The sequence below is a fragment of the Magnolia sinica genome, chromosome 9, assembly GCF_029962835.1.
Source record: "Magnolia sinica isolate HGM2019 chromosome 9, MsV1, whole genome shotgun sequence".
Lineage (NCBI taxonomy): Eukaryota > Viridiplantae > Streptophyta > Magnoliopsida > Magnoliales > Magnoliaceae > Magnolia > Magnolia sinica.
This window is the reverse complement of record NC_080581.1, coordinates 8,511,506-8,535,306: the sequence shown is the minus strand read 5'-3', so window position 1 is coordinate 8,535,306 and position 23,801 is coordinate 8,511,506. Positions and strand designations below refer to the sequence as shown.

At 40.8% G+C, this 23,801-nt stretch overlaps 2 protein-coding genes across 2 annotated transcripts in view; both read right to left on the bottom strand.

Moving 5' to 3' along the window:
• Positions 1–23,801, bottom strand: part of LOC131256819 (uncharacterized) — a 93,348-nt gene that overhangs the window by 62,011 nt on the left and 7,536 nt on the right. The gene's annotated exons all lie outside the window — the stretch shown is intronic.
• The window catches only part of LOC131256816 (glutamate receptor 2.8-like), a 29,965-nt gene continuing 10,696 nt past the window's right edge, over positions 4,533–23,801 (bottom strand). Inside the window, exons 3-5 of the mRNA XM_058257856.1 lie at positions 7,632–7,944; positions 6,166–6,572; positions 4,533–5,177 (exon numbers count right to left, since the gene is read on the bottom strand). Coding sequence (XP_058113839.1) covers positions 4,623–5,177; positions 6,166–6,572; positions 7,632–7,944 — 1,275 coding nt within the window. The 3' untranslated portion in view covers positions 4,533–4,622. The remainder of the gene's footprint in view (positions 5,178–6,165; positions 6,573–7,631; positions 7,945–23,801) is intronic.

The window sequence follows — 23,801 nt, the reverse complement described above, 5'->3', positions numbered from 1 at the left end:
AAAACGAGTTCACAACCCTTTAAATAAGGGTACCAAGCAATGGGAAAGAAGTTAGAATCAAACTACAACTCAAACTCATAGAATCCGTGACTTACTATAAATAGTAAACTTACTATTTATAGACGGTCGTGATGTCTACTAGTGCGCAAGGTTTTTGGCCAAAAATAGTAAGTGTCCTATTTGGCTTCACCAAACCGTTCTCCTAATTATTCTAAGCTCTTTTCACGTTGGGCGCAACTCCTAAAGCCCAACGGATGAAGAGTTATAATCAAACTAAAACTTATTATTTATAGTAAAAACAAAATTAAAACAGGGAAACGACCATCGATCAAGGGGTTTTTCGCAATTCCGGGCTGCGCAACCCGGCATAGCGGGGTTGGTTGGCTAAAGTAGCTCGTTCTACCCCAAAATCATATATTTTACGTCAGATAACTCATTCCGGATTACAAGATACGCCCGATCTAAGGTCCGATGGTCCGGATCACTTCTGTCATCGACCGGGCCTTTTCTGATCCATCTTGGCCATGAAACTGTCCGCGACCCGCTCTGCATCATTATGTTAAGCATTCACAATTTAATTCACTTGTGTGTCTAAACGCATCCTAACTCTCAGGATCATCACTACCACCGATTAGTTAAGTAACTCAAGTACCGTACCTGCCGACCCAGCTGCAACGGTGTCATACTTCGAGTCTCTAGCATGTAGAACAAGCCCTGTGGTGTAATTACTATGGGCGGTGTAGAAATCGGAAGCCGCCATGGAAATGTAGCTCATACTCATATTTCCAGCCCACGATTCCAAATCAAGAACTACGCCAACATGGACCGGCACTGTCCCATTTCTGGGACTTTCGTTTTGGGGCACTGCCGAGCCATGGCATAGGCTCAAAGGACAAAGAATGGAGAAGAAGGAGAAGAAGATATTTGTTTGGTGCCTCATGCTGAGCTCGAGAAACCAGCCAAACAGTTCACATTCAGGAGTTTCAATTCCGGGTCAAGGGTTCGGGTACCCATAGGTGGTGAAGTTCCACTAGCGTGAGTGTGTGGGGTGTGTGTGCGTGTGTAAAATAAATAAATAAATAAATAAAGATATCTGGACTATTCTTCAATGACTTCATTTAAAGGCTGTCGTAGGTTTCACTTCTTCTAGATGGTGGCGACTCATTCACCATATGCTTGGCAGACGCGAATTGGGTGCTGCCTCTATCGTACTGATGCCAGTGTGGACCCGACGTAGAGGGATTTGATTCGATGGGAGGGTATAGGAACTACATTTTACCGTTAAATATGAGACTCCGTTCTCCTTGTAACAACCTTCAAACACGTTTTGTGTGGCTCATCCTTAGTAGCAATCAAATGTCCAATCAAAATCTATCACATCACGTGTATATCTACTTGGGTGCAACAACCAATCCACATCCGGTCTCAGCGTATATGTGCATCCATCCACACCATCCAAATGATATGACCCAGTATTGATTATGCATATCAAAAGGTCACAAAAACCCAACCACCCCTTCTGGAGCTATTGATTGGATGGTTAGAAACAGAATGTTCGCAGGTCCAAATTCGGACATTTAAAGCCGTGGGTCAGTGTGATTTTTGGGTCATACACCATCCATAATATGGACCACACAATCTGGATCGTTATAATTTTCGTATCTGCATGAAACGTGTGCAGTCCATAGTCACTGACGTTTTTTAAACGGTGGAGGACCATAGAACAAAAGGTAAGAAAGACTTTTCAAACGAGGACATTGAACAAAATGTCGATATAGACGTTTGTGGGGTTCCATATTTCAATGTCAAGACAAAAAAATATTAAATGAAATGAGTGATTGCGATTGGTCTAAGATTCCAACGGAATCAACTTGCCTCCTATTGTTTGGCGAGTGAGTTAAAGTCATGGAATAAAAGTTTTCAGAGATGATTTTGGTCGTCGGAGACTGATGAGCCGTGTAGGCCCACACGCAGCAAGTGTAGGACAACCCAGCTGCGTATCAGGTGGGACACGCTATTGATTGTCTGCCCAAAATAGGAGGATGTTGAAATGTCAGTTGTTACGTGTGTCCTACACGTTATCTTGCACGTGTGTCAGGAAGCGGATTCGCTGGTGTACCTCACACCGGCTGCTGTATCGACGTCAGCATGTTCAGTGGGTCTGATCACGAGGTATGTGTTATATCCAAACCGCCCATTCATTTGGCAAGCTTTTATTAAGGCTTGAGATGAAAAATAAGACAGGTATAACTATCAAGTGGACTACACTGAAAAAAGCAGTGGGGCAGTGGGAAATTGAACGTCTACCATTAAAACCCTTTTGGGTCACAGAAGTTTTGGATAAATATGAAATTTGTTTTTTCTCTTCATTCAGGTCCTTGTAACGTTATGAAAAAATTGAATGGAAAATAAACGTCATGATAGGCCCTAATAACTTTTTAACGGTGAAAATCATTATCTCCGCTGCTATTTGTGGTTTTGTCCATATGATCTTTGGATATGATTCATTTTTTATTTTTTTTTTCGATAATGCCCTAAAATGACCTCTAAAAATAGATGAACAATGCAGATATGGTAAATGCATCACTTCGGGGCCACGTAACCTTGATCTTCTTGGAACTCAGAGCTCGAGGATCGTCAGTGCTTATCTTCGCACAACACGTACGTACAACAGCTATGTTGCTGGTGTGTGTGTTACACCAGCCAATCCGCTTCCCATGACAAAGTCCAAGCATTAATTGTAGATTTTGACGGAAGGCAGAAACATTAAAAGATCTCAGTTCCGACCCAGACAACACCTTGGCCATTGTAACAAATATCACTGAGATTTTGAAAATCTCTCCATATTTTTCTTGGAAATTTGATTCAACCATATTATGACAACAACATTGAATGGATTTTCAAAAGCTCGGCAGTTCTTAATTTTTCACGATTTTGAGGAAAAATATCACAATTTTAACAAAAAATAAAATAATTCAATTTATACTTACATATTTCAAGTTTATAATATTATTTAGTAATTTATTCTAAATATATTTTAATATTTAATTTTTAGTGAAAATTTTCACATAATTTCACCAGGAAAAATAAATAAATAAATCAAGATCTGTAGGTCTTGGCCTGGACTGACGCTTTGACCCAAGGCTCCATCCTGTCATGGGCCTAAACAGCAGGCCCGGGCCTTCGATCTCCATTTCGCGAGTGCACCAAACTTATTAAGGTAGATTGTTTTTTTTTAAAGCTCACCACGGACCGAAGGAGGAAGATCGGACACCCTTTCGAAGGGCCTTGTGATCTGGTGTTCGCTGCCCATCCTGGCTAAGGCATTAGCTACACCCTTCATTTCCCTCATACTGAATTCAATAAGGACATACCTGTCTCTTCTAAGGGAGTCCATTCTGGCCCACCGATACAAGACACTCCAATTCAGGTGCCTTCCTCTCGAGAGCATGTCTACTATCACCTTGGAGTCACTTTCTACCACAATATTTGGAAAGCCTCAATCCACCCCCACTGCCAGTCCCTCAAACAGCGCACGGGCCTTAGTGTGCACATTGGAATCTTGCCCAAAACTACTCAAAAAGGTGAAGAGAAACTCGGCTCGACTTCCCCTGCACACCCCGCCACCACCTGATAAACCTAGATTGCTTCTAGAAGAACCATCTACGTTGATCTTGATCTAGCCTGACTCACGCCCGCTCCACTTTATGATTTCCATGCTGGCCTGAATGTAATTCCAATCTCCTGGCAAGCTAGAGTTCTGGATAGCCAATTGTCTCTAAGGGAAGGGAGGTCCGGAACAATGAGGTTCAACCAACTTTGGACACAATGAGGTTCAACCAACTTTGGACACGAGAGATGGTTAACCACACGTCCATTTGAGCATCCTCAAATCTGGTGTTGTTCCTGGCACACCAAATTTCTTGGAGGATAAAACACGGAGAAAATCTTTCAAGACTGATAATCCATCAGTAAACAAAGCTTCCATCCACCATTGAGAGGCTTGCTCGATCGCTGTCTGGCCTACTGGCAACGAAACATCAAAGAGGGAGCTAAAATGACCCCACACCTTGGATGCCAACTCCTCAGCTGGTAACAGGTGGTCCATTTTTGTGTCTAAGACTCGATCTGAAAAACAGCAGCAACATCTAGGAAGCCAGCTGCACTCCCTTAGATTGGACTCTGCCATCCGCTGGAATCACTTTATGGATGGTCTTCCAGACGAAGACTGAAACTCTGGGATGCCAGACCTACTTCGCCCAACTTTGGTAAAAGCCTGTTGCAGGTCTTCTTTCTCTAACTCATGTGCCTTCCAATTAGGAATAGCTAACAAAAGTGCTGATCAAGGCCGTGTCATCATCTCATTTAGTTGATATTGTATTCAAATTGGGCATGTGTGATATTTATGTTCCAACTTGAGGGAGAATATATATGTTGAGTTTGGGTAGTATTTAGAATTAAGCTTTATGGGGTTTGACTAGATCCGATTTCATTATCTGTAAATAAAGTAGGTTTGGGAGAGATCCAGTATATAGCCATAATTTCAACCGTAATTCTTTCTTAAACAAGTTAAATTTACAAATCAAAATTACAAATTTAATTAGAGGCAAGTCATGAATTCCCTAAACATTTACATTGGTCATCTCTGGCGAAGATGGTATACTAGTATTTGGAAATCCAAAATCTACAGAGGATATCTCTTCATCTTCTTGTGGATCAAATCTTCCACTTGTACGGTTGGAAATGCTCAATGGCCACTGCGAAGCGGGCGATGCCTGAATGGAACTAGTGCTGATCGTCATAATTCCATTATTATTGTCACTCTTTGTGAGGGTACGCACGGAGAGTTCTTTTTTGTCAAAGCGCTGGGCCAAGGCGACTAGTCTTTTCCAAAGAGAGCTGTTGGAATCATTGGCGATCAAGACATTCTTATGCTCAAAAAGGAAGGAAATTGAGAATATTACAAGAGCCGATGTGGAAGCAATGCTGGCAATGAGAAAGAGGCCACGGAAGCTAGCGAATGTAAGACTGTTTGAAGCCATGGTGGCTGATTGATCTGGACAAGTGGTCTGATGGCCAAACCATTTTCGCTCAATTGCCACCATTGTATCGCCTTCTGTTACATTCAAGATTGCCCTCGAAACATCGGGGACCAGTGGAGAACCTTTGGGGAAGACCTGTAAAAGCAAGATGAAGTGTGAAACGGCAATAACATGTTGAACACTAATAGTAGCGATAACACGTGGATTATCCATAACCCTAAATTTTCATCCAACCAGCTGCAAAATGACTTTTTCCTTGATCATTTCCGCTTTCGATTATCAATCTACAGGCGACTGATTGGACTACAAGGATGGTCCACTTGTGCATCTTTCTGTGTACAGGAAATCCACTATTGGGCCCACCTGATGAATACTGCAATCTTGTGCACATCTATCGTGTTTTGGTAGTATAGAGACTGGTCTAGCAACATCAACCATGATGTGGTAGTGTTGAAAATTGGTCTAGCTAGGGCACTTTGAGGCTAACCTTCACCCGTCTGGGTAGGCCCAAGTCGGGCTGAGCACACTAACAAAACCAGGAAAAATTAAAAAAAGAAAAAAGAAAGAGAAGGATACTGTGGCAGGTTGTGATGGATGATATGCTGGCTCTTGTAAATAAAATTTGCATACTTGGAATACAAGTAATTCAAATGGTGCTGTTCGAAGTGTGAGTCCTATTGATGTATCATGAACCAACAATTTCATGTATTTGATTAGTGACTCTCTAATGGTGGATATTTCTTCGACAGTTGAAATCAAATCTAATCAATCCTATTTCAACAAGCGTCTACATATAAATGGTATTGTATCTTAGTCAGTTTAAAGTGGATCAATGATTCCCTTTTTCACAATTTCTGAGTGCCCATGTATCAAGCGTCATACAGAAGCTTGGGCCAGATCTGATTCAGGTTCAGCCCAACCAGGGCCCACATAATTCTGGGTCTGAGATTTGGTCTAGCTAGGCCAGGCCCAGCCGCAATACGTGTAGATAACTAACGTACAAGATTTGAAGATTTCATGTGTGTGTGTGTGTGTGTGTGAGTGTGTGTGTGTGTGTGTGTGTGTGAGTGTGTGTGTGTGTGTGTGTGTGTGTGTGTGTGAGAGAGAGAGAGAGAGAGCTCACAAAGCCAAATCCTCCGGTTTTGTAGATTGGCCCCACCATGGTGTACTTTTGGCAGTACCTTGCAAGGAAGAGCTTGAGGTAAGGGATCTCGTCGAAAATGGCAGAAACGCCACCATTACCACTTCCCTTCAACAAAGCCTCAGCATAATCTTCAGGAGTCGTATAGGGCTTGACCTTAGACTCATCGAAGTTGAATTGCTTCATGAACCCCGTCAAGAATGGCCCCTTTTGATGGCCAACGTAGTCCCCGTTCTTTTTTAAGTCAGCAACATTGGTGATGGTTGGCAGAAGCTGTTTAATCGTCAGCATTGAAGTTAAGCTGGCTGTGTAACTGGAAGTAAGAATCAGCACCACAAACACCCATATGATCACCACAAATCTGGACAAGTTATTAACCAGCTTCTCCCCTGCAACCATTAAAACTATTTGATTATTTTCTTTTCTTTTCTTGGACCTCCAGGCTTATAAAGTTTGAAATGGGCACATTGAAGAATTTAGTTGTGGGGCCATGAATTCATGAGTCCAGATATTGAGAAGGATACTGCTCATAGAATTTTAGCTTGGTGGTAGAAAATGGAGACCTCTAGAAATTTATGGGATCATCGTGTACCAGTAAGGGAAAATTTTAACTATATGATCAGAGACATGCTTTATGAGACAGAAGGTTGGTCAATTAAGGAATTACTGTTCATTGGTAAGTGTAGTTGATATGAGGATGTTTATACACACACAAAAAGAGGTAGGAAAATATTATCCCTGAGGATTTAGGTATAGCCTGGCCCAAACCTCAAGACCCAGACCCAAGCCTGAGGTCCGAAAAAAAAAAAAAAAAGAAGTTGGGCTCCTGCCCAGTCCAGCCCAGCCCAATCCATAAGATCGAAAGCGGATTGCCTGGTGACCAAATCACTAGTAATAGCTCTGGTGGCCTAAGTGGTAGGATTGATTGGGATGTATTGTTGTTAGAGATGTGGCTAGGAACAACTTTTATGCACGCTATGTGTGGGCCCATCTTTGACAATGGCATGTTGCCCAATCAAATTCTGCCGAGTCCAGTTGGGCCCAGCCCAGCCCGACATAAAAGTTGATAAAACACTATTATTACGATATGAATGTTTCTATTCCATCCATGGCCACAAATGCATAAAGACATTTTTGAGGAACGAAAACCAACGGTCTATATTCAAGATGCACGATGTTGCCTACTTGAGGATTGGAATGGCATATTTGCATGCTTTGACACATGTACCTGTGAACTCACGCTGGGCCAGACCAAAATGCCTCAGCTCAGGCCCTGCCCAAAAATTGAACGGGCCAAGCATGTGAGCTACAAGTTCAGCCCACAGGACAAGCTACTAAGTCCAAGACCAGTCCAAAGCTAGGTCGTGATTGGTGGGTCAGGATGGCTCATTGCAAGCCTCATACGACCCTAAAAGATACATAGAGAACTGGAAGGCAAAATACCGAACTGTGTGCAAAGACAAGCGTAGAGAAGGAGAACCAGAAGATCATGCCAAGTTGCTGGGAAGGTGGGCCCCTAAATTCATCATTTAACCGATGTTCAAGGACCCAAACCACAAAGCCCGTAAATATAAAGAAAGCCCCACTTGTCAGCCAAAGATCCACCGTCAAAGGCTTCAAGAAAATCCATGTTTTCTTACTCTCATCATCTCTTATTGGAACTATCATTGTCACGCCTGATTCGGTGTAGGGTAATGTAAAATCTACGTACAAAGATCGGTTGGCTGTGATTGTCGTATCCGCTACCATTGCATCAAAGTTCTGCCAATGCAAGAACCATCAGTAAGAAAAGGAAACAAAAAATAAATATATATAAAAAAATGCATGTCCTATGTGCAAAAAGTGAACTGAAATGAATGCATATCCTATTTGCAAAGAGAACTGATCACCTACAAAAAATCACTCAAGAGTGGAACACAAAACATGGTGATCAGTTCTCTTTTGCAAAATGACAAAGCATGGTACTTGTTGTCTGTTACGGCTGTGCCATTGCACCCTTTTATACCACTTGAAATAATTTTTTTTTTTTTTTTTAAAAAGGCTGAAGAAGAGGGTGCTGATTCGCTTTGTTCACATCCTGAGAGAAAGAAATGCCACAGATGGGTTGGCCCATTTGGGGGATGTGCTCCAAGGGGACCTCTGCTTCAGGCAGGTGTCGGATCTCCCTCTCCACATTAGGGGGCTATTTTTGTTAGATAAAGTAGGGCTGGGATCTATTAGAGAATCTCCCATAGGGGAGTAGGGTTTTTTATTTTTTGGCTCAGCCCTGGGCGCCGTGTATAGGGCTGCGAAATGATAGGCCGCCCCAGGGGTTTTTCTGTCTGGGGGGCAGCCCAAATGTCTATTGTCTTGTATAGTTTCCACCATGATATGAAAATCTGTTTTTTTTTAAAAAAAAAAAGGGGTAGAAAGTTATCGATCACCAACACTCTAGTTTATACGTAACCACAGTGAAACTAGGTGGGCACAATTATCTCATGTGGTCTCAATCTGCTGTTATGCATTTTAGTGGCAAACGTGAGTTAAGAAACATTGGTGGGAGCAAGAAAAAACCTCCCTTTAACTAACTTATAAGGACCGAAAAGGTGGTAAATATAAGAGATTTTAACCTAAGTAGCCTTGTGGTCATGCCAAACACCCCCAAAAGCAAGCCTTTACAAAAAAAAAAAAAAAAAAAAGCATTTGATAGACTTTTGACCATTAAAAAAAATTAGGGCCAAATTGGCCCTGCTTGGAGCCTAGTGCCCATACTGACCTTCTTCATCTTCTTATGTTCTTTTCCTGAGACTCTTCTTCCTTTTCAAGTATGTATTCCGGAGACCACCCCCTCCTCTTCAAGGGTTTTCCTAGGGTTGTGCATCGAAAGGGGATATTCGATGCTTTTATAATCGAAGAATGTGTGTGGTTTAAACTCTATAGTTTTGATTATAGTGGATCGCTGTCGTTTAATGCACTGATTTTTTTCCCACAAGGGTTTTTTACATAAAACATGTGTCCCGTGTTTGCATGCTTGATTGTTTTGGTTATTCTATTTATTCGATTATCCTATCTTTGTTGAACATGCTTCTGCAAAGCACACGGATTAGTAGTAGTATTGGATCCGATTTGCTAATACCTAGGGTTAATAGAGATTTGTGGTAGCTTAAGATTACATCATAGCGGTGTGAGATAAGAACCAAAACTCCAAAAAAGTGATATCAAAACGTCAAGTTAAGGATATTCTAGCATCATAAGAGTTCAACAAGACGTTGGTTGAGAAAAAACCGGAGAAGATGTCGGATGATGACCGGAACGAACTCGGGGAGACTCTTATAAGCGCTATCCGTCTAATATCTATTGGATCAAGCCATGCACAATGTTATGAATGAGGAATCTCCCCTGGAGATGAGGAAGAAACGAAAAAATCTATACATGACAAATTCCAACACTAATAAGTTGTTTATGAAGAAACAACTTTTCAAGCTACAGATAAAGGAATGATCTGATCTCATAAAGTAGATGAACTCATTTACAAAGGTATGTAACGAGTTGTTAAGGCTTTGAGTGACCATCGAGGATGAAGACAAAGTGGTGTTACTTCTAACATCTCTTTGTACATCATACGACCATCTCATCACTACTATGTTGTATGAGAAGAATACAACGAATGATGGGAACATCACGCGCACACGCGCACTCACGCCGCCCCCCCTACGCACATACGCCAGAAGGAGGGCCCTGGATCGATGACAACGTCCAAGGAGGGCCTCCTACCTAGAAGACGAAATTTTGATTCAAAAGAATGGGCCCGTTAGTCAAGAAAAGCTCATCATGGTATCTCATGATCGTGGCCCACTAGTCAGATTGATTTCATATTTTAGATTTTGCTTATTAATGTTATTTAGAACATCATGGACGCTTTAGATTTCTTTGATTAGTTTTTATTTTGGTTTACTTCATCGCCAAGTAATAGGTTGCGCACATGGCGCGAATTGTGAGGTATAGGGTTTTCTTATAAATAAGCACCCCTTGTAGCTTTTTTTTAATTAATTGAAGATTAATAAAAATTTTGCATTTTCCTACTATCTGAATTGTGAAGCCTAATTGGGTGCGAAGCCCTCCCTTCATCGAAGGGTTAACTACCATGGTGAGAAGCCACATCTATCCTGATTCACCCCCATCCATCGCCATCTCTACTACCCATCTTCTACCATCCCTTCTTCTCATCTCACCCCATCATCTACACTTCGAATCAATCATCTATTGCAGTAATTCTCCTCCCCACAGCAGAATTTCAGAATCTGACCCAATAGGAGGGCTAAAACTTCGGCAGAGCACCACGCACAAACCGTACATCGGATCGAGCTGAGATTTGGGGGTTTTGGAGTCCATCCCTGGCCGACCAGGGCCAAGGTGGCCTTTTTCTGAATAGTGGGCCCCACACACGTGCGGCCGAGATCACACGCATGTGCGTCTGGGCCATTGTTGTTGTCCATGTGTGCGGTACTTCTCTGATTCGTCTCTCTCCTCTCTTTCACTCCGCTTTCACCCAAAATCCCTAAACCTAACCCTAAATTACTCAAATCTCCAATTTTATGCCCTTTTTCTTACCCTAGGGTTCCTTGATTTGAAATTGGTGAATCCCTTGGATTAGGGACTGATTACTATGCATGTGTGGATGATTATTTCTTATCTTTGAGTATCGTTTGGTTCATAATTTTTATTGATCCAACCTTATCATGTGTAGGCCTGGACCCGCATAGATTCCCCTTAATTGAATGTTTGGACTTTTATGTGGGATATGGAATTTGTGTAATTGTTTCTGAACTAACGTGATCTTAAGCCTGAAATCTCGCATATCATATTTAATTTTCATGTCCTGCATCAAATTTGGTATCAGAGCCTAGGGTTCTTGTAGGGGAATTCATTACATGTTTGGGGTTTGGTTGTTTATGTCCATTACGCATCAATTCTCATCATATATGGATGTTTAGAAGTCCATTAACCCTGACATAAGCTGCTGAAATTTTTTGTTATCCCCTTATTTGAATTATTTTAGAAATTAACTAAGCTTTCTATTTCTAAGTTTAGAAACTTTTCTTTTCTGGTTTTTAGAAACTAATTTTTTTGAAACTTTCTTAATCTGTTTTTAGAAACTAATTTCCTTTCTTTTTTCTTTTTTTGAAACTAGGTTGCTTTTCTTTAGAAACTTTCCCAATTTGTTTTTTTTTAGAAACTTTCCTAATTTGTTTTTAAAAACTTTCCTTTTTCGTTTTTAGAAACTAGGTTACTTTTCTTTAGAAACTTTCCTAATTTGTTTTTTTTAAGAAACTTTCCTAATTTGTTTTTTATAGACACTTTGCTAATTTCTTTTTCTTAGAGACTTTCCTTTTTCGTTTTTAGAAACTAGGTTGCCTTTTTTTAGAAACTTTCCTAACTTGTTTTAAAAACTTTCCTTTTTCGTTTTTAGAAACTAGGTTGTTTCTTTTAAAAATTAAAAATTAAAAAAAAAAAAAAAAAAAATCTTATATTTTGACAACTATATTGCTGAATTTTGGTTGGCACCCTACACTAAACATGGAACAATTGCAAGAGTCACTAAACAAGCTGTCCCAAAAGTTGGAGTTTATGATTAAGCGCTTGGAAATGAACCAATACTTAGAACAACATGATGTGCGCATTACTCGACTAAAAACCATCGCCAGGACAAACCCCACCATTGGGGTAGATGTCCCATCTCAAGCAGGTGGCCTGGTGGATAGACCAATGAATGGAGTTGGTGAAGGAATCAATTATGAGTGTGCACCCGTGCACCCACCCCATGAGAGACATCAAGACTAATATTTTGAGGGGTACGACATGTGCGGCCTTGTGGCTGCAGAGTGCACCAGACGCTAGTATAGAGTTACCCACTGAGGCCATTCCGATAATAGATGAGTTACGTGATGTCTTTCCTGATGATCTGTCGAATGAGTCTCCCCCTAGGAGGGATATAGAGCACACTAGAACATGGGACACCGTAATACCTACAGCCGAGTTTACGTTTAATAGTTCTGTCGATAGGTCCACAGGTCTCATTCCTTATGAAGTCGTTACTGTTTATAAACCTAGGAAACCTATTAATCTTGTCCCTATGTCACTGTCCCATAGGGTGTCAGAGCCTGCGGAGTCCTTTGCGCATCACATTCATTCATGGCATCAAAAAATCAAGCAGAAGATCACTACTAGTAATGAACATTACAAATTTTTTGCAAACCAACATAAACGTTTCAAAGAATTCAATATTGAGGACTCTGTGATAGTCCGCATCTGGCCCAAACGGTACCCTCCGGGGGCCGTTCGTAAGTTACACGCGCGTCGCGCTGGACCCTTCAAAATTATAAAACGAAACGGTCTCAATGCGTATGAGGTAGATCTTCCACCTTCTATGGGAATTAGTTCCACATTCAATGTGGAGGATCTAGTTACTTTTAAGGGGACCACTGATACTTTGTCCGGCCCTTCGCCTACCCGTCCTCATTCCCCATATTTATCCCTTGAACCATGGCCCATTCCCGACCCATTTTCCCAGCCTCTACGTCCCATACCTACCCGTCCCGACCCATTTTTCCAGCCTCTACCTCCCATACCTATCCATCCTGACCCATTTTTCCAGCCTCTACCTCCCATACCTATCCATCCTGACCCATTTTTCCGGCCTCTACCTCCCATACCTATCTTTCTCGACCCATTTTCTCAACCTCTACGTCTCATACCTACCCGTCCCGACCCATTTTCCCAACCTCTACCTCCCATACCTATTCGTCCTAACCCATTTTCCCAGCCTCTACCTCCCATACTTACTCTTCCTGACATTTCTTCTCAGCCTCTGCCTCCCATACCTAACCTTCACAACTCAATTCATGTCCTGCAACAATGAAGCGGGAAGAAATCATTACAGCTCTCATTTCCAACAAGACGAGGAAGAAATCAAGCGATGGGGACTCTCAGGTAGAAAGGTTAGTTGCGAAAGGGGTCTAGATCGAAATCAAAGGCTAAGGACGAATGTTTCTATTGTGGCATAAATCAGTACTTCAAGAGAGACTGCAAAAAATGGAAGGATGACCTAGAAAGTAAGGGTAGAAAGAACACATATGAATTGGCTAGCGTAGCGGAAGAGAGCTCATAAGGAGACCACCTCTTGGTCTCTTCAGATATGAAACATCTCTCAGATACATGGATAGTTCATTCAGAATGTTCTTATTATATATGCCCAAATATGACTTGGTTCAATGCATATAAGTCTTATGATGGAGGAAGTGTTCTATGGGGAATGACGCGTCATGTAAGGTCATCGAAATAGGGACCATCAACATAATGATGTTTAATGGAGTCATATAGACTCTAGTTGGTGTTAGGCATGTTCTGGATTTAAAGAAAATTTTGATATCCTTGGGGGATTTAGATACAAACGGGTGTACGTTAACTGCATTTGGTGGTATAATCAAGGTCACCAGAGGTGCAATGGTGTTAATGAAGGGACATACGACGGGAAATCGGTGCAAGTTGGTTGGGAGAATGGTTATATGTGAGGCACCTCACACGTAGAATCCAGCACAGATGACACTAATCTGTGGCATATGCGGCTAGGGCATATGAGCAAGAGGGGCATGATGGAAATTCATAAATGGAAATTGTTTATGGGAGTTAAGGTGTACAATGTGAATTTCTGTGAGCATTCATTCTATAAGAAGTAGTGCATGGTAAGGCTCAAGATTGCTACACATAATAGCAGCGAGGTGCTCGATTATATATATCCATTATGATGTCTGGGGGCCAGTGACAGTACCATCTAAGGGAAGAGCATGATACTTCATGGGCTTCAAAAATGATTCCTCGAGGAAGGTTTGGGTCTGTGTCTTAAAGCACAAGTCTAGGGTATTTGTCAAGTTTAAGGAATGAAAGGCATAACTAAAAGAAAACTATGAGACATGTTAAGTGTGTCAGGTCAGATAACGGTATGTACGGAGTATAGAGAAGTGGGATTCCTGAAATTCTTCAAGGAAAGAGGCATTAAAAGGCACTTCTCAACTCTAGGGGCCCCACAACAAAATGGAGTGGCAGAGAGGATGAACAAAACTCTATTAGAAAGGGCAAGAAGTACGCGTTGCATGTTGGGCCGCCTAAATGCTTTTAAACAGAAGCGATTAACATGGCATATTGTATTGTAAATCGATCACCATCTATAGCTCTCTCTAGGGTTGCAAAGGAAGTCTGGACAGGAAAGAACGTCGATTACTTCAGGATGAGGATATTCGTGTGTCCAACATATGTCCATGTGCAAAGTTGACAAATGATGAAATTGGATCTCAAATTTAGGAAGTAAATCTTTATCCGGTATGTATTAAGGGCTATAAGATTTTGGATTCATTTTCATAGAATGTGGTCATCAGCAGAGATGTCATCTTTGATGGGCCATCAATGTTGAAAGTCAAGAAGGACGTTGCAAAGAAGTCAGGAAAACATGATAATGCCAAGAAATTGTTGGTGTAGGTGGAGTCAGTTGAGCCGGTTACTGAAGGTGAAATTCAACAGGAGCAAGAAGCTGAGTAAAACAATCAATAGGATACCTAAGAGAGTATAACCAGGAATAAGAAGAGGTGAACCATTAGAGTCTCAGTTTGATATGGGTTCGAGGACATGGTTTCTTTCGTATTGTTCATAAGGACTGGAGATCCATCCACCTTTCAAGAAGTAAAATCTAGAAAAGATTACGACAAGTGGATGTCGGTCATGACTGAGGAGATGGAATATCTACACAGTAATCAGACATGTGAGTTGGTAAAACTTACAAAACGTCAAAGGGCTCTAGGGTGAAAATGGGTGTTCGGAAGGAAGGAAGCATTAACAGAGAAAGATTATGAAAAAAATCAAGGCACAACTTGTAATAAATGGGTAATCACAGAGGGAAGGAATAAATTACAATGAAGTTTTCTATCCGGTAATGAAACATAAGTTAATCAGGGTACTACTAGATATAATAGCGGAATCCAATTTGGAATTAGAGTAGCTCGATGTTAACACGGCATTCCTTCATGGGAATTTAGAGGAAGTCATTTAAATGAGGCAGCCTGAAGGATTCGAGGAGCTTGGTAGAGCAGCCACGTATTTAAGCTGAAGAAGTCATTGTATGGCATGAAGAAGTCTCCTAGACAGTGGTACAAGCAATTTGATTCCTATATGGTGAAAATTTGGTATATCAAGTGACGGTATGATTACTGTGTATATTGTAGGGTGCTCGAGGACAGTACTATATTCTATTGATGTTTTACGTTGATGATATGCTGATTGTTGCGGAGTACAAGGAGATATTCTTGCTTAAGTCTCTGTGAAGCAAGGAGTTTGACATGAAGGATCCATGTGGTGGGACGAAGATCCTAGGTATGGAGATTCATAGAGAAAGAGAGTCTAGGAAGTTCTGGTTGTATCAAAGGGAATATGTGCAAAAATGTGCTAAAGAGGTTCCATCTAATGGTGATAGTTATAGTGTTATCCATCTAATGGTGAATCAAGTGTCTTACGCGAGAACTAAGCACATTAACGTGAGATTCCACAAGATACAAGAATTCATTGCTTATAGGAAAGATTCTATTTCAGAAGATTCATACAGACAAGAATGTTGCAAACATGTTGACGAAGTTGGTGACCATAGAGAAGTTCAAGCATTACTTGGGCTTGATCAATCTCTTCATCCATTGATTAGATTGGGCACCCTTGCATAAGGGTGTGGATGGAGCTGTGTTATAGGTAGAGAATGCAGGGAGCGATCTACGCTCAAGGTGGAGGTTACACGAGAGATCTTTAGGATGACTTGGTAGAATACAAGTTAATATGGAGATTGTTGTGCAAGATACCTTGGAGTGTAGAGTAGGCTATTATCGGTTCAACTGAAATCCAATCAGTCCAACCAAATTAGCAGGTGGTTCACAGTTTTCATGTTGTGAATATCTGCACGTTTTCGATTCGATCGATATGTGTGAGTCCATTTCTTTCGTTCTCATTCAGTCCAACTGACAGGTTACGCAATTTTGCATAAGTTAGGATATTTAAGTTCGATTGCGATTAGGGCTTAATATAGACGAGTGTTTTCTCTCTAAGGGAAAGGGTTTTGTGAGGTGAGAAACTTATAGACACTTATAAGGGCTTGGGAAGGGATTTTCTCAAGGGTTAGGGTTTTCCTAGGGTTACGCATCACAAGGGGAGATTGGGTGCTTGTGTAAGCGAAGAAGGTGAGTGGTGTAAACTCTAAGGTTTTGATTATCGTGGATACTTGTCGCTTTGTCCCGTGGTTTCTTTCCCGTAAGGATTTTTCACGTAAAATTTGTGTGTTCTGTGCTTTCTTGCTTGATTGTTTTGGTTATTTTGTTTATTTAATTGTTCTATCTTCGTTGAATGTGCTCCCACAAAGCGTATGGATTAGCGGTGGTATTAGATCCGAATTTCTAATACTTAGGGTTGATTCGAGTTTGATGTGGGGCTGGATTACATCATAGTGGCGTGAGATAAGAGCCGGAACTCCATCAATAAGTTCAGATGGGCAGCAGGCGGGTGGAAAGAAACTTTTTTTTATACACTCACACCCATGCACTCACACCACAATGGAATTTCATCACAACGGGTACTCGAAACCATGCCCTCATGTTGAAGCTCTTGTGATTCTACCACAGAGGCATGAGAGAGAGAGAGAGAGAGAGAGAGAGAGAGAGGAGAGAGTTGTGGTGGCTCTAATACCATGATACTTGAGAGTAAATTAGGGTTAGGGTTTAATCTATCCCCCTCTCTTTTTATTTATAATATTTAAAAAACAAAGTTATGGTAGTCTTGGAGACTACCCAATATGTACGTATGTATACCCAACAAGCGAAAATTTCAAAAACCATAAAGAATGAGGCTTGTGCATTATATTGGAAAGAAAGATAAATTTGATGTCCACAAGAGTATCTTCCCAAAAATTTTAGAAATTCTACTTTGTTTTGGAAAAGAAAAACTTAAATGAGCATCATATGATCATTTAAGCCTTATATCAAATAATTGGAGTTGGCTACATGAATCCTATTCCACCATTTTATGTTTGGAATGTCATATTTTATGAAATTCATGATGAAAGTTAAGGTATAAGTTTGATACTGACTAACAATTAGATGTAATTCTCCTCCTTTATTTGGCTATGGACCGGGAATGAGAGTACAAAACTCTCACGTGTGAAATGTAACATACTACTTGTTGATGCTGAAATTTGATTGATCGCGCCTCACCTCCTATGAGCTGCTAAATACCTGCAATTAATGGAGGTACAAGAGAATACACTAGGGGTGCCGATTAAGGCCAAAGACCCTCTGATGCTTAAGTCAAGTGTATGGACTCACAGTAGGTGTAGTAGAATTGGTGTATTCATGTGTACCTTTACCCATGGCAGGGATGTATTTATAAGCTTTTTAGGCAATCTGCGTATTTGAGTTGATTTGAGGGGCCCATATTGGAGTCAAGACTCTAATTCCAAGAATATCTCCAACTTTACTTTGATCAGCGGGATTTTCGATAGAGATCTCAGGAGGTAATCCCATCCATATACAGAGAGGATTCTTCTTTCTATTACAGAGGTCGAGGTTGGTACCTGAGGTCGAGGTCGGTATCCGATGTCGACTTCTGAGATTGAGGTCTATGGTCGAGGCCGGTCCTCGAAGCTGACGGTCGAGGTCGTCCCTCGAGGCCGAGGTTGTTACCTGAGGTCGAGGTTATCTTTTAAGATCGGCTAATGTAACACCTCGTACTTTCCTGCACTCAAGTGTTACTATATAAACTGACTTAGTAGGATGCAAACCTAGCTTAGTGAATATTCACGTGCATCCTAGTTTAAATCTGATCGTCAAAGGTGATCCCTATCCACATATCAAACCACACAGTAGTTAAATGAAATATACTAAGTATATTATCTTATCTATTTATTATATTATAAATTTTACACAAACATGGATCAAAAGATTATGGATGTATTTTGATAATTTATTTATCAAATAAATAATGTATGAAAATGCATTGTAATAGAGTGATACGCATGTATTTCAGGTATATAAAATATTATGAAAATAATACTATATTAACCAAACATAGTGGATAATAATTTTACAATATATAATTGAATTATAAATGTTAACGTAGTATTAAACATGTATACAAAATTATTAGACATCTTAATGAGATGGTATATTATTTAACAATGTGATTTTAAAAGAGATATTGTACAATTTTCAATCCATACATGTGTAATATGATATTGTATATTAGGAATTTTATATTAATAAATATGTGACTAATAGCATGTATATAGTAGCATGTTAATATTAGAAATTATATTTATATATATGAGTTTTTAATTATTTTAATTACAAGTAAATCCATATTAATATTAATATTGGTTAATAATACATGATGAAAGCCTTAAATGGACTCCTGAACTCTTTTAACCGTTGACATTCAATTTCGAATTGATCCGACCAACAGATCAACAGAAAATCCATAAACGGGACCCAAATCAAGTTGTGGGCCCCACTTAGGCATTAGATCTGCTTGATATTCGATCAAGGACGCTGCTTGGGGCCTCCAAAGTAGAATGGGCGGAGTGGATTTATCACAAACATCATGGTGGACCCCACCTCAAGCGTGCGTGCACAGTAGGTATGTGCATCCGCTATGCACCAACCCAAAGAAAACTGGTCAAGGCGGGTTGACCGAAATTTTCCATAAACAGAGAGATTTCCCTCTCTCTTTCCGTTTGAAAACAGCGGACGGACGTACGTCCGTGTTTGTGATCAACGATCCACCTACACTGTTCAGCTGGACAATCCAAACCGTCCATCGTGTGTCCTTCAGCCCTGACCAAAACCCCAAGTTTCAAGTGCTTCAGCACGTGTGCACGCACACGATTCTGGGTGCAAACAAGCCCCAAAAACACAAAAATTCCATGAATGGAAGCTGTTTCCTTCCGGCTCAGCAATCTGCATGAGAGGAGGGATTCTACATCTCAGACGTCCGTTTGAGGGCATCTCAATTGTCCGAACCTGGTTTCCACCTCAGCAAAGAAAACCACAAACAGTTTCGGATTTGCCCACCATAATTGGAGACAGTTTCGGCCAGGGAGAATCCGGACCACTTGTTGATGATCCGACGGCCTAAAAAAGCCAGGGCAACATTAAAGAGGGCGAGAAATCGGGCAGTAGTAGCAGGATCCCCGCCCGTTTCTTGTGGTGGCCCGAAAATGGGCGTTTTCTCCCTCCATCCGAACCCACCAGTCAAATGACGCTGGAGCTTCACCCTTCTGTTCCTGAAGCTTCCAGGGACCAATCTAAATCAGCCCACGAAGGCAGAATGAAGAAGGAAGCCTTCATTCAAGATCCAACATTGTTGCCCGGTCGTCTTCCTCATTTGGAACTGCACTAAGTCACGGTTCGGGTAGGGCCGATTCGTGCCATGGTGTTCTCGCAGAGATGAGAAGCAGGAAAGAGAAAGGAAGGAGGAAGAATCAAGAAGATGGTGGTGCGGCTGTTGCACCGCACCACCGTGCCGCACCACCTCCCGACTGTCCAAGCTGGCTGAGAGTCCAGCTGGGTCGGGTTAGGTCTGGTCTAGCCCAAAAACCTCGCTGGCCTGGCTGTGCTAGCAAAGAAGAAGCTTAGAAGGTGGAGGGGTGTATGCATTGTGGCTGTTTAGTCACTCCTGAGTTGACTCAGCGAGTTGACGTGTTGCATCAAGTGGGCCAAGCCCTGGGTTGAGCTAAGCACGGATGGGCTGAGTTCAGACTCAGTCTGGCTCGCCCCTGAGTGAAAGAAGAAGAGAGAGAAGATAGAAAGAGAGAGAGAGAGAGAGAGGCAAGAAGTAGGGGAGCTAGGGCGTTGCCGAGTCAATTCACTGCGTCGGGGCTGACCCGAATCTTGTGCTATTCTGGGACCATACTCAGTCAGCAGATCAACGATGTTGGGGCTCACAGTCTCGATCCTAGTGCTAGGCATCGTCATAAGGTAACCCTTCCAACTCAACTGAGTCAACTCAATGAGTCAATATTTTCTTTCTAGACTAGACATGTCTCGTCGTATTAATATAATTGATACATTCTTATTATTAAGATTGTTAACCTTAGATATGATTAACCAATGATGGATAACCTATGCTAAAATTAGTTATCATAAACCAAGTTGCAATTAATAAATAGTAGTTGCAATTAATAAATAGTAGTATTTCATCTACTACTCTCAATGTTACCATTATTAGTATATCTTAATATCATCATAAGGATTAAAGTTGTCATGATAGCTAATAATGATTAATATTTTTTTCTATTTACGCATGAATTTTGGCCCCTTTTTCTAAAATTCGAAAAATCAATTTTTAATGGTTTTTTTGCTGTTTTAATCATGCCATTTGATGTGTTAATCATAGTAGAACATGTTAATGTCATTTTACAGATTTGGGGTGCTTATTTATATATTTTTTAATATTTTTTTCTATTTACGCATTTATTTTGGCCATTTTTTTAAATTTGTTATAACTGTTAAACCAATCTGCTAAAAAGTCATGTAATGTAAGGCCCCCGTATCCAAATTCCACTCGTCGGTGAGATACCCAGATTTGTATACAGTCAGAACATCACCGCCATCAACTTCCTCGCTGGATTCTATTGTGTTAGCCTCTTTTGGTATATTGTCTTATTTCTCTCCCTTCTAAGTCTTATGATAATGACAGTCTTTATTCATATGTCTCATCATCCCACAGTTCTAACACTTTATCTTGTCTTTATCTTTTGATTTGGATTTCGATCACGAGTTATCTTTTTCTCGATCAAAATTTCTTTCCCTAGCAACAAACACATCCGTAGAAAATCCGTCATCATTGTCCTTTTTTCTTAACTGCTTCGCATGAGGAACTAAGATTACAGTTTGGAGCTTCACCCTTCTGTTCCTGAAGCTTCCAGGGACCAATCTAAATCAGCCCACGAAGGCAGAATGAAGAAGGAAGCCTTCATTCAAGATCCAACATTGTTGCCCGGTCGTCTTCCTCATTTGGAACTGCACTAAGTCACGGTTCGGGTAGGGCCGATTCGTGCCATGGTGTTCTCGCAGAGATGAGAAGCAAGAAAGAGAAAGGAAGGAGGAAGAATCAAGAAGATGGTGGTGCGGCTGTTGCACCGCACCACCGTGCCGCACCACCTCCCGACTGTCCAAGCTGGCTGAGAGTCCAGCTGGGTCGGGTTAGGTCTGGTCTAGCCCAAAAACCTCGCTGGCCTGGCTGTGCTAGCAAAGAAGAAGCTTAGAAGGTGGAGGGGTGTGTGCATTGTGGCTGTTTAGTCACTCTTGAGTTGACTCAGCGAGTTGACGTGTTGCATCAAGTGGGCCAAGCCCTAGGTTGAGCTAAGCACGGATGGGCTGAGTTCAGACTCAGTCTGGCTCACCCCTGAGTGAAAGAAGAAGAGAGAAAGAAGTGGAAGTAGGGGAGCTAGGGCATTGCCGAGTCAACTCACTGCGTCGGGGCTAACCCGAATCTTGTGCTATTCTGGGACCATACTCAGTCAGCAGATCAACGATGTTAGGGCTCACAGTCTCGATCCTAGTGCTAGGCATCGTCATAAGGTAACCCTTCCAACTCAACTGAGTCAACTCAATGAGTCAATATTTTCTTTCTAGACTAGACATGTCTCGTCGTATTAATATAATTGATACATTCTTATTATTAAGATTGCTAACCTTAGATATGATTAACCAATGATGGATAACCTATGCTAAATTAGTTATCATAAACAAAGTTGCAATTAATAAATAGTAGTATTTCATCTACTACTCTCAATGTTACCATTATTAGTATATCTTAATATCATCATAAGGATTAAAGTTGTCATGATAGCTAATAATGATCGCTAGTATCAATGACGGTTTTGCGATTATTAATATTATTAGTATTGTGAATAATCGTACATCGATTGGCATATTAAATCCTATAACTTATCCTAGACCGAATTCATCTAAACCCTGGATCTATACTTAAAACGTAAATAGTAAGTTAAAGTCTGGGCCTAATTGTGGGATGTCATAATTCATGGTAGATCATAGCGTCTATTATTATTGATAGGCATGACTATTAGCGTTGAGAAGCATTTATCATTTTTCTTCCTGGGATTAGTAAAATACTTGTTAAGATAACCAGTAGTGCTAGCCCTTACTATATTATCGTTAGTAGAGATTCTATTATTATTACTTACATTATTTAAGAGATTTTTTGTCATTATAGAGATATTAAATAATGTCGGTGTACTTAAATATGAACTTGTGAACCATCATTACTAGTATTGATGGACTAATACCCCTGTTATAAATATTAATTCGATCCATTGTACAATAATAATAATATTAACAATATTAATAATAATTTAGTATTCAAATCCTAGAATCTAAGCATCGAAGTAAACTTTAAGATAAGACCCTAAAACCTAGGTAATCCAACCCTTGGGTTAAGACCTTAACCCTAAATAATGTATAAAACTTGTATCCGACCATACGATTTTACAATGTATGGTAGGATTTGGTTCTAATGACACCTGCGTTCCCTAGCGACACTAATGGGCGACTCGACATGTAAGGTGAGGACTCACCTTTCGAGCTTCCCACTTAAATTCATCAATCTAGATATGGATGGTACACTGATCTCTCTTATTGAGTTACTTACCTTATTATATGAATATGTTAATCTGCTGTGGAATTGATTCATATAATGGACATGTCTCTTTAAATTTAGCAAGTATAAATGATTCGATGCTCACATGCTATTTCCATTTGTATAACCTGCTAGTTGATTAGCCGTTGCTACTTGTGATCATTTAATGGATAAAATGAGACTTGTTGTAGACTCCATCTTGTGGTTCATGTTTGCCCTACGTGGCTTGGATCGTCTATTTACCCTTCGTGGCTTTGATGGGTCATTGGTGCCCTTATGTGGCTTGATGGTTATATTCGTATATCTTATTGTTTCCTAGCCATTTTGCGGTGTTCAGTCGTATTGTGATTTCCGAGTAGAGCGGGTGTTCGCTTGGCGATTTCCTAGCCATCTTGCGGTGTTCACATGCGATACGATTTCCGGGTGGTCTAGAGTTTAGACGTTGGTTTTCTAGCCATCTTGCGGTGTTCAATCGTACCATGATTTCTAGGTGGAGCGGGTGTTCGCTTAGCGATTTCCTAGCCATCTTGCGGAGTTCACATACGATATGATTTCCGGGTGGTCTAGAGTTTGTATGTTGCTTGTCTCTTCATCTTGCAGTGTTCAGTCGTACCATGATTTCCGGGTGAAGCGGGTGTTCAGTAGCGATTTCCTAGCCATCTTGCGGTGTTCACGTACGATATGATTTCCGGGTGAAGTAGACGTTTGTATGTTGATTGTCTCTTCATTTGTGGAGTTCAGTCGTACCATGATTTCCGGGCAGAGCTGAAATTCGCTTATCGATTTTCTAGCCATCTTGCGGAGTTCACATACGATATGATTCCCGAGTGAAGTAGAAGTTTAAAGGTTGATTTTCTATACACCTTATAGATTTCACTTGCACCATGATTTCTGGGTAGAGT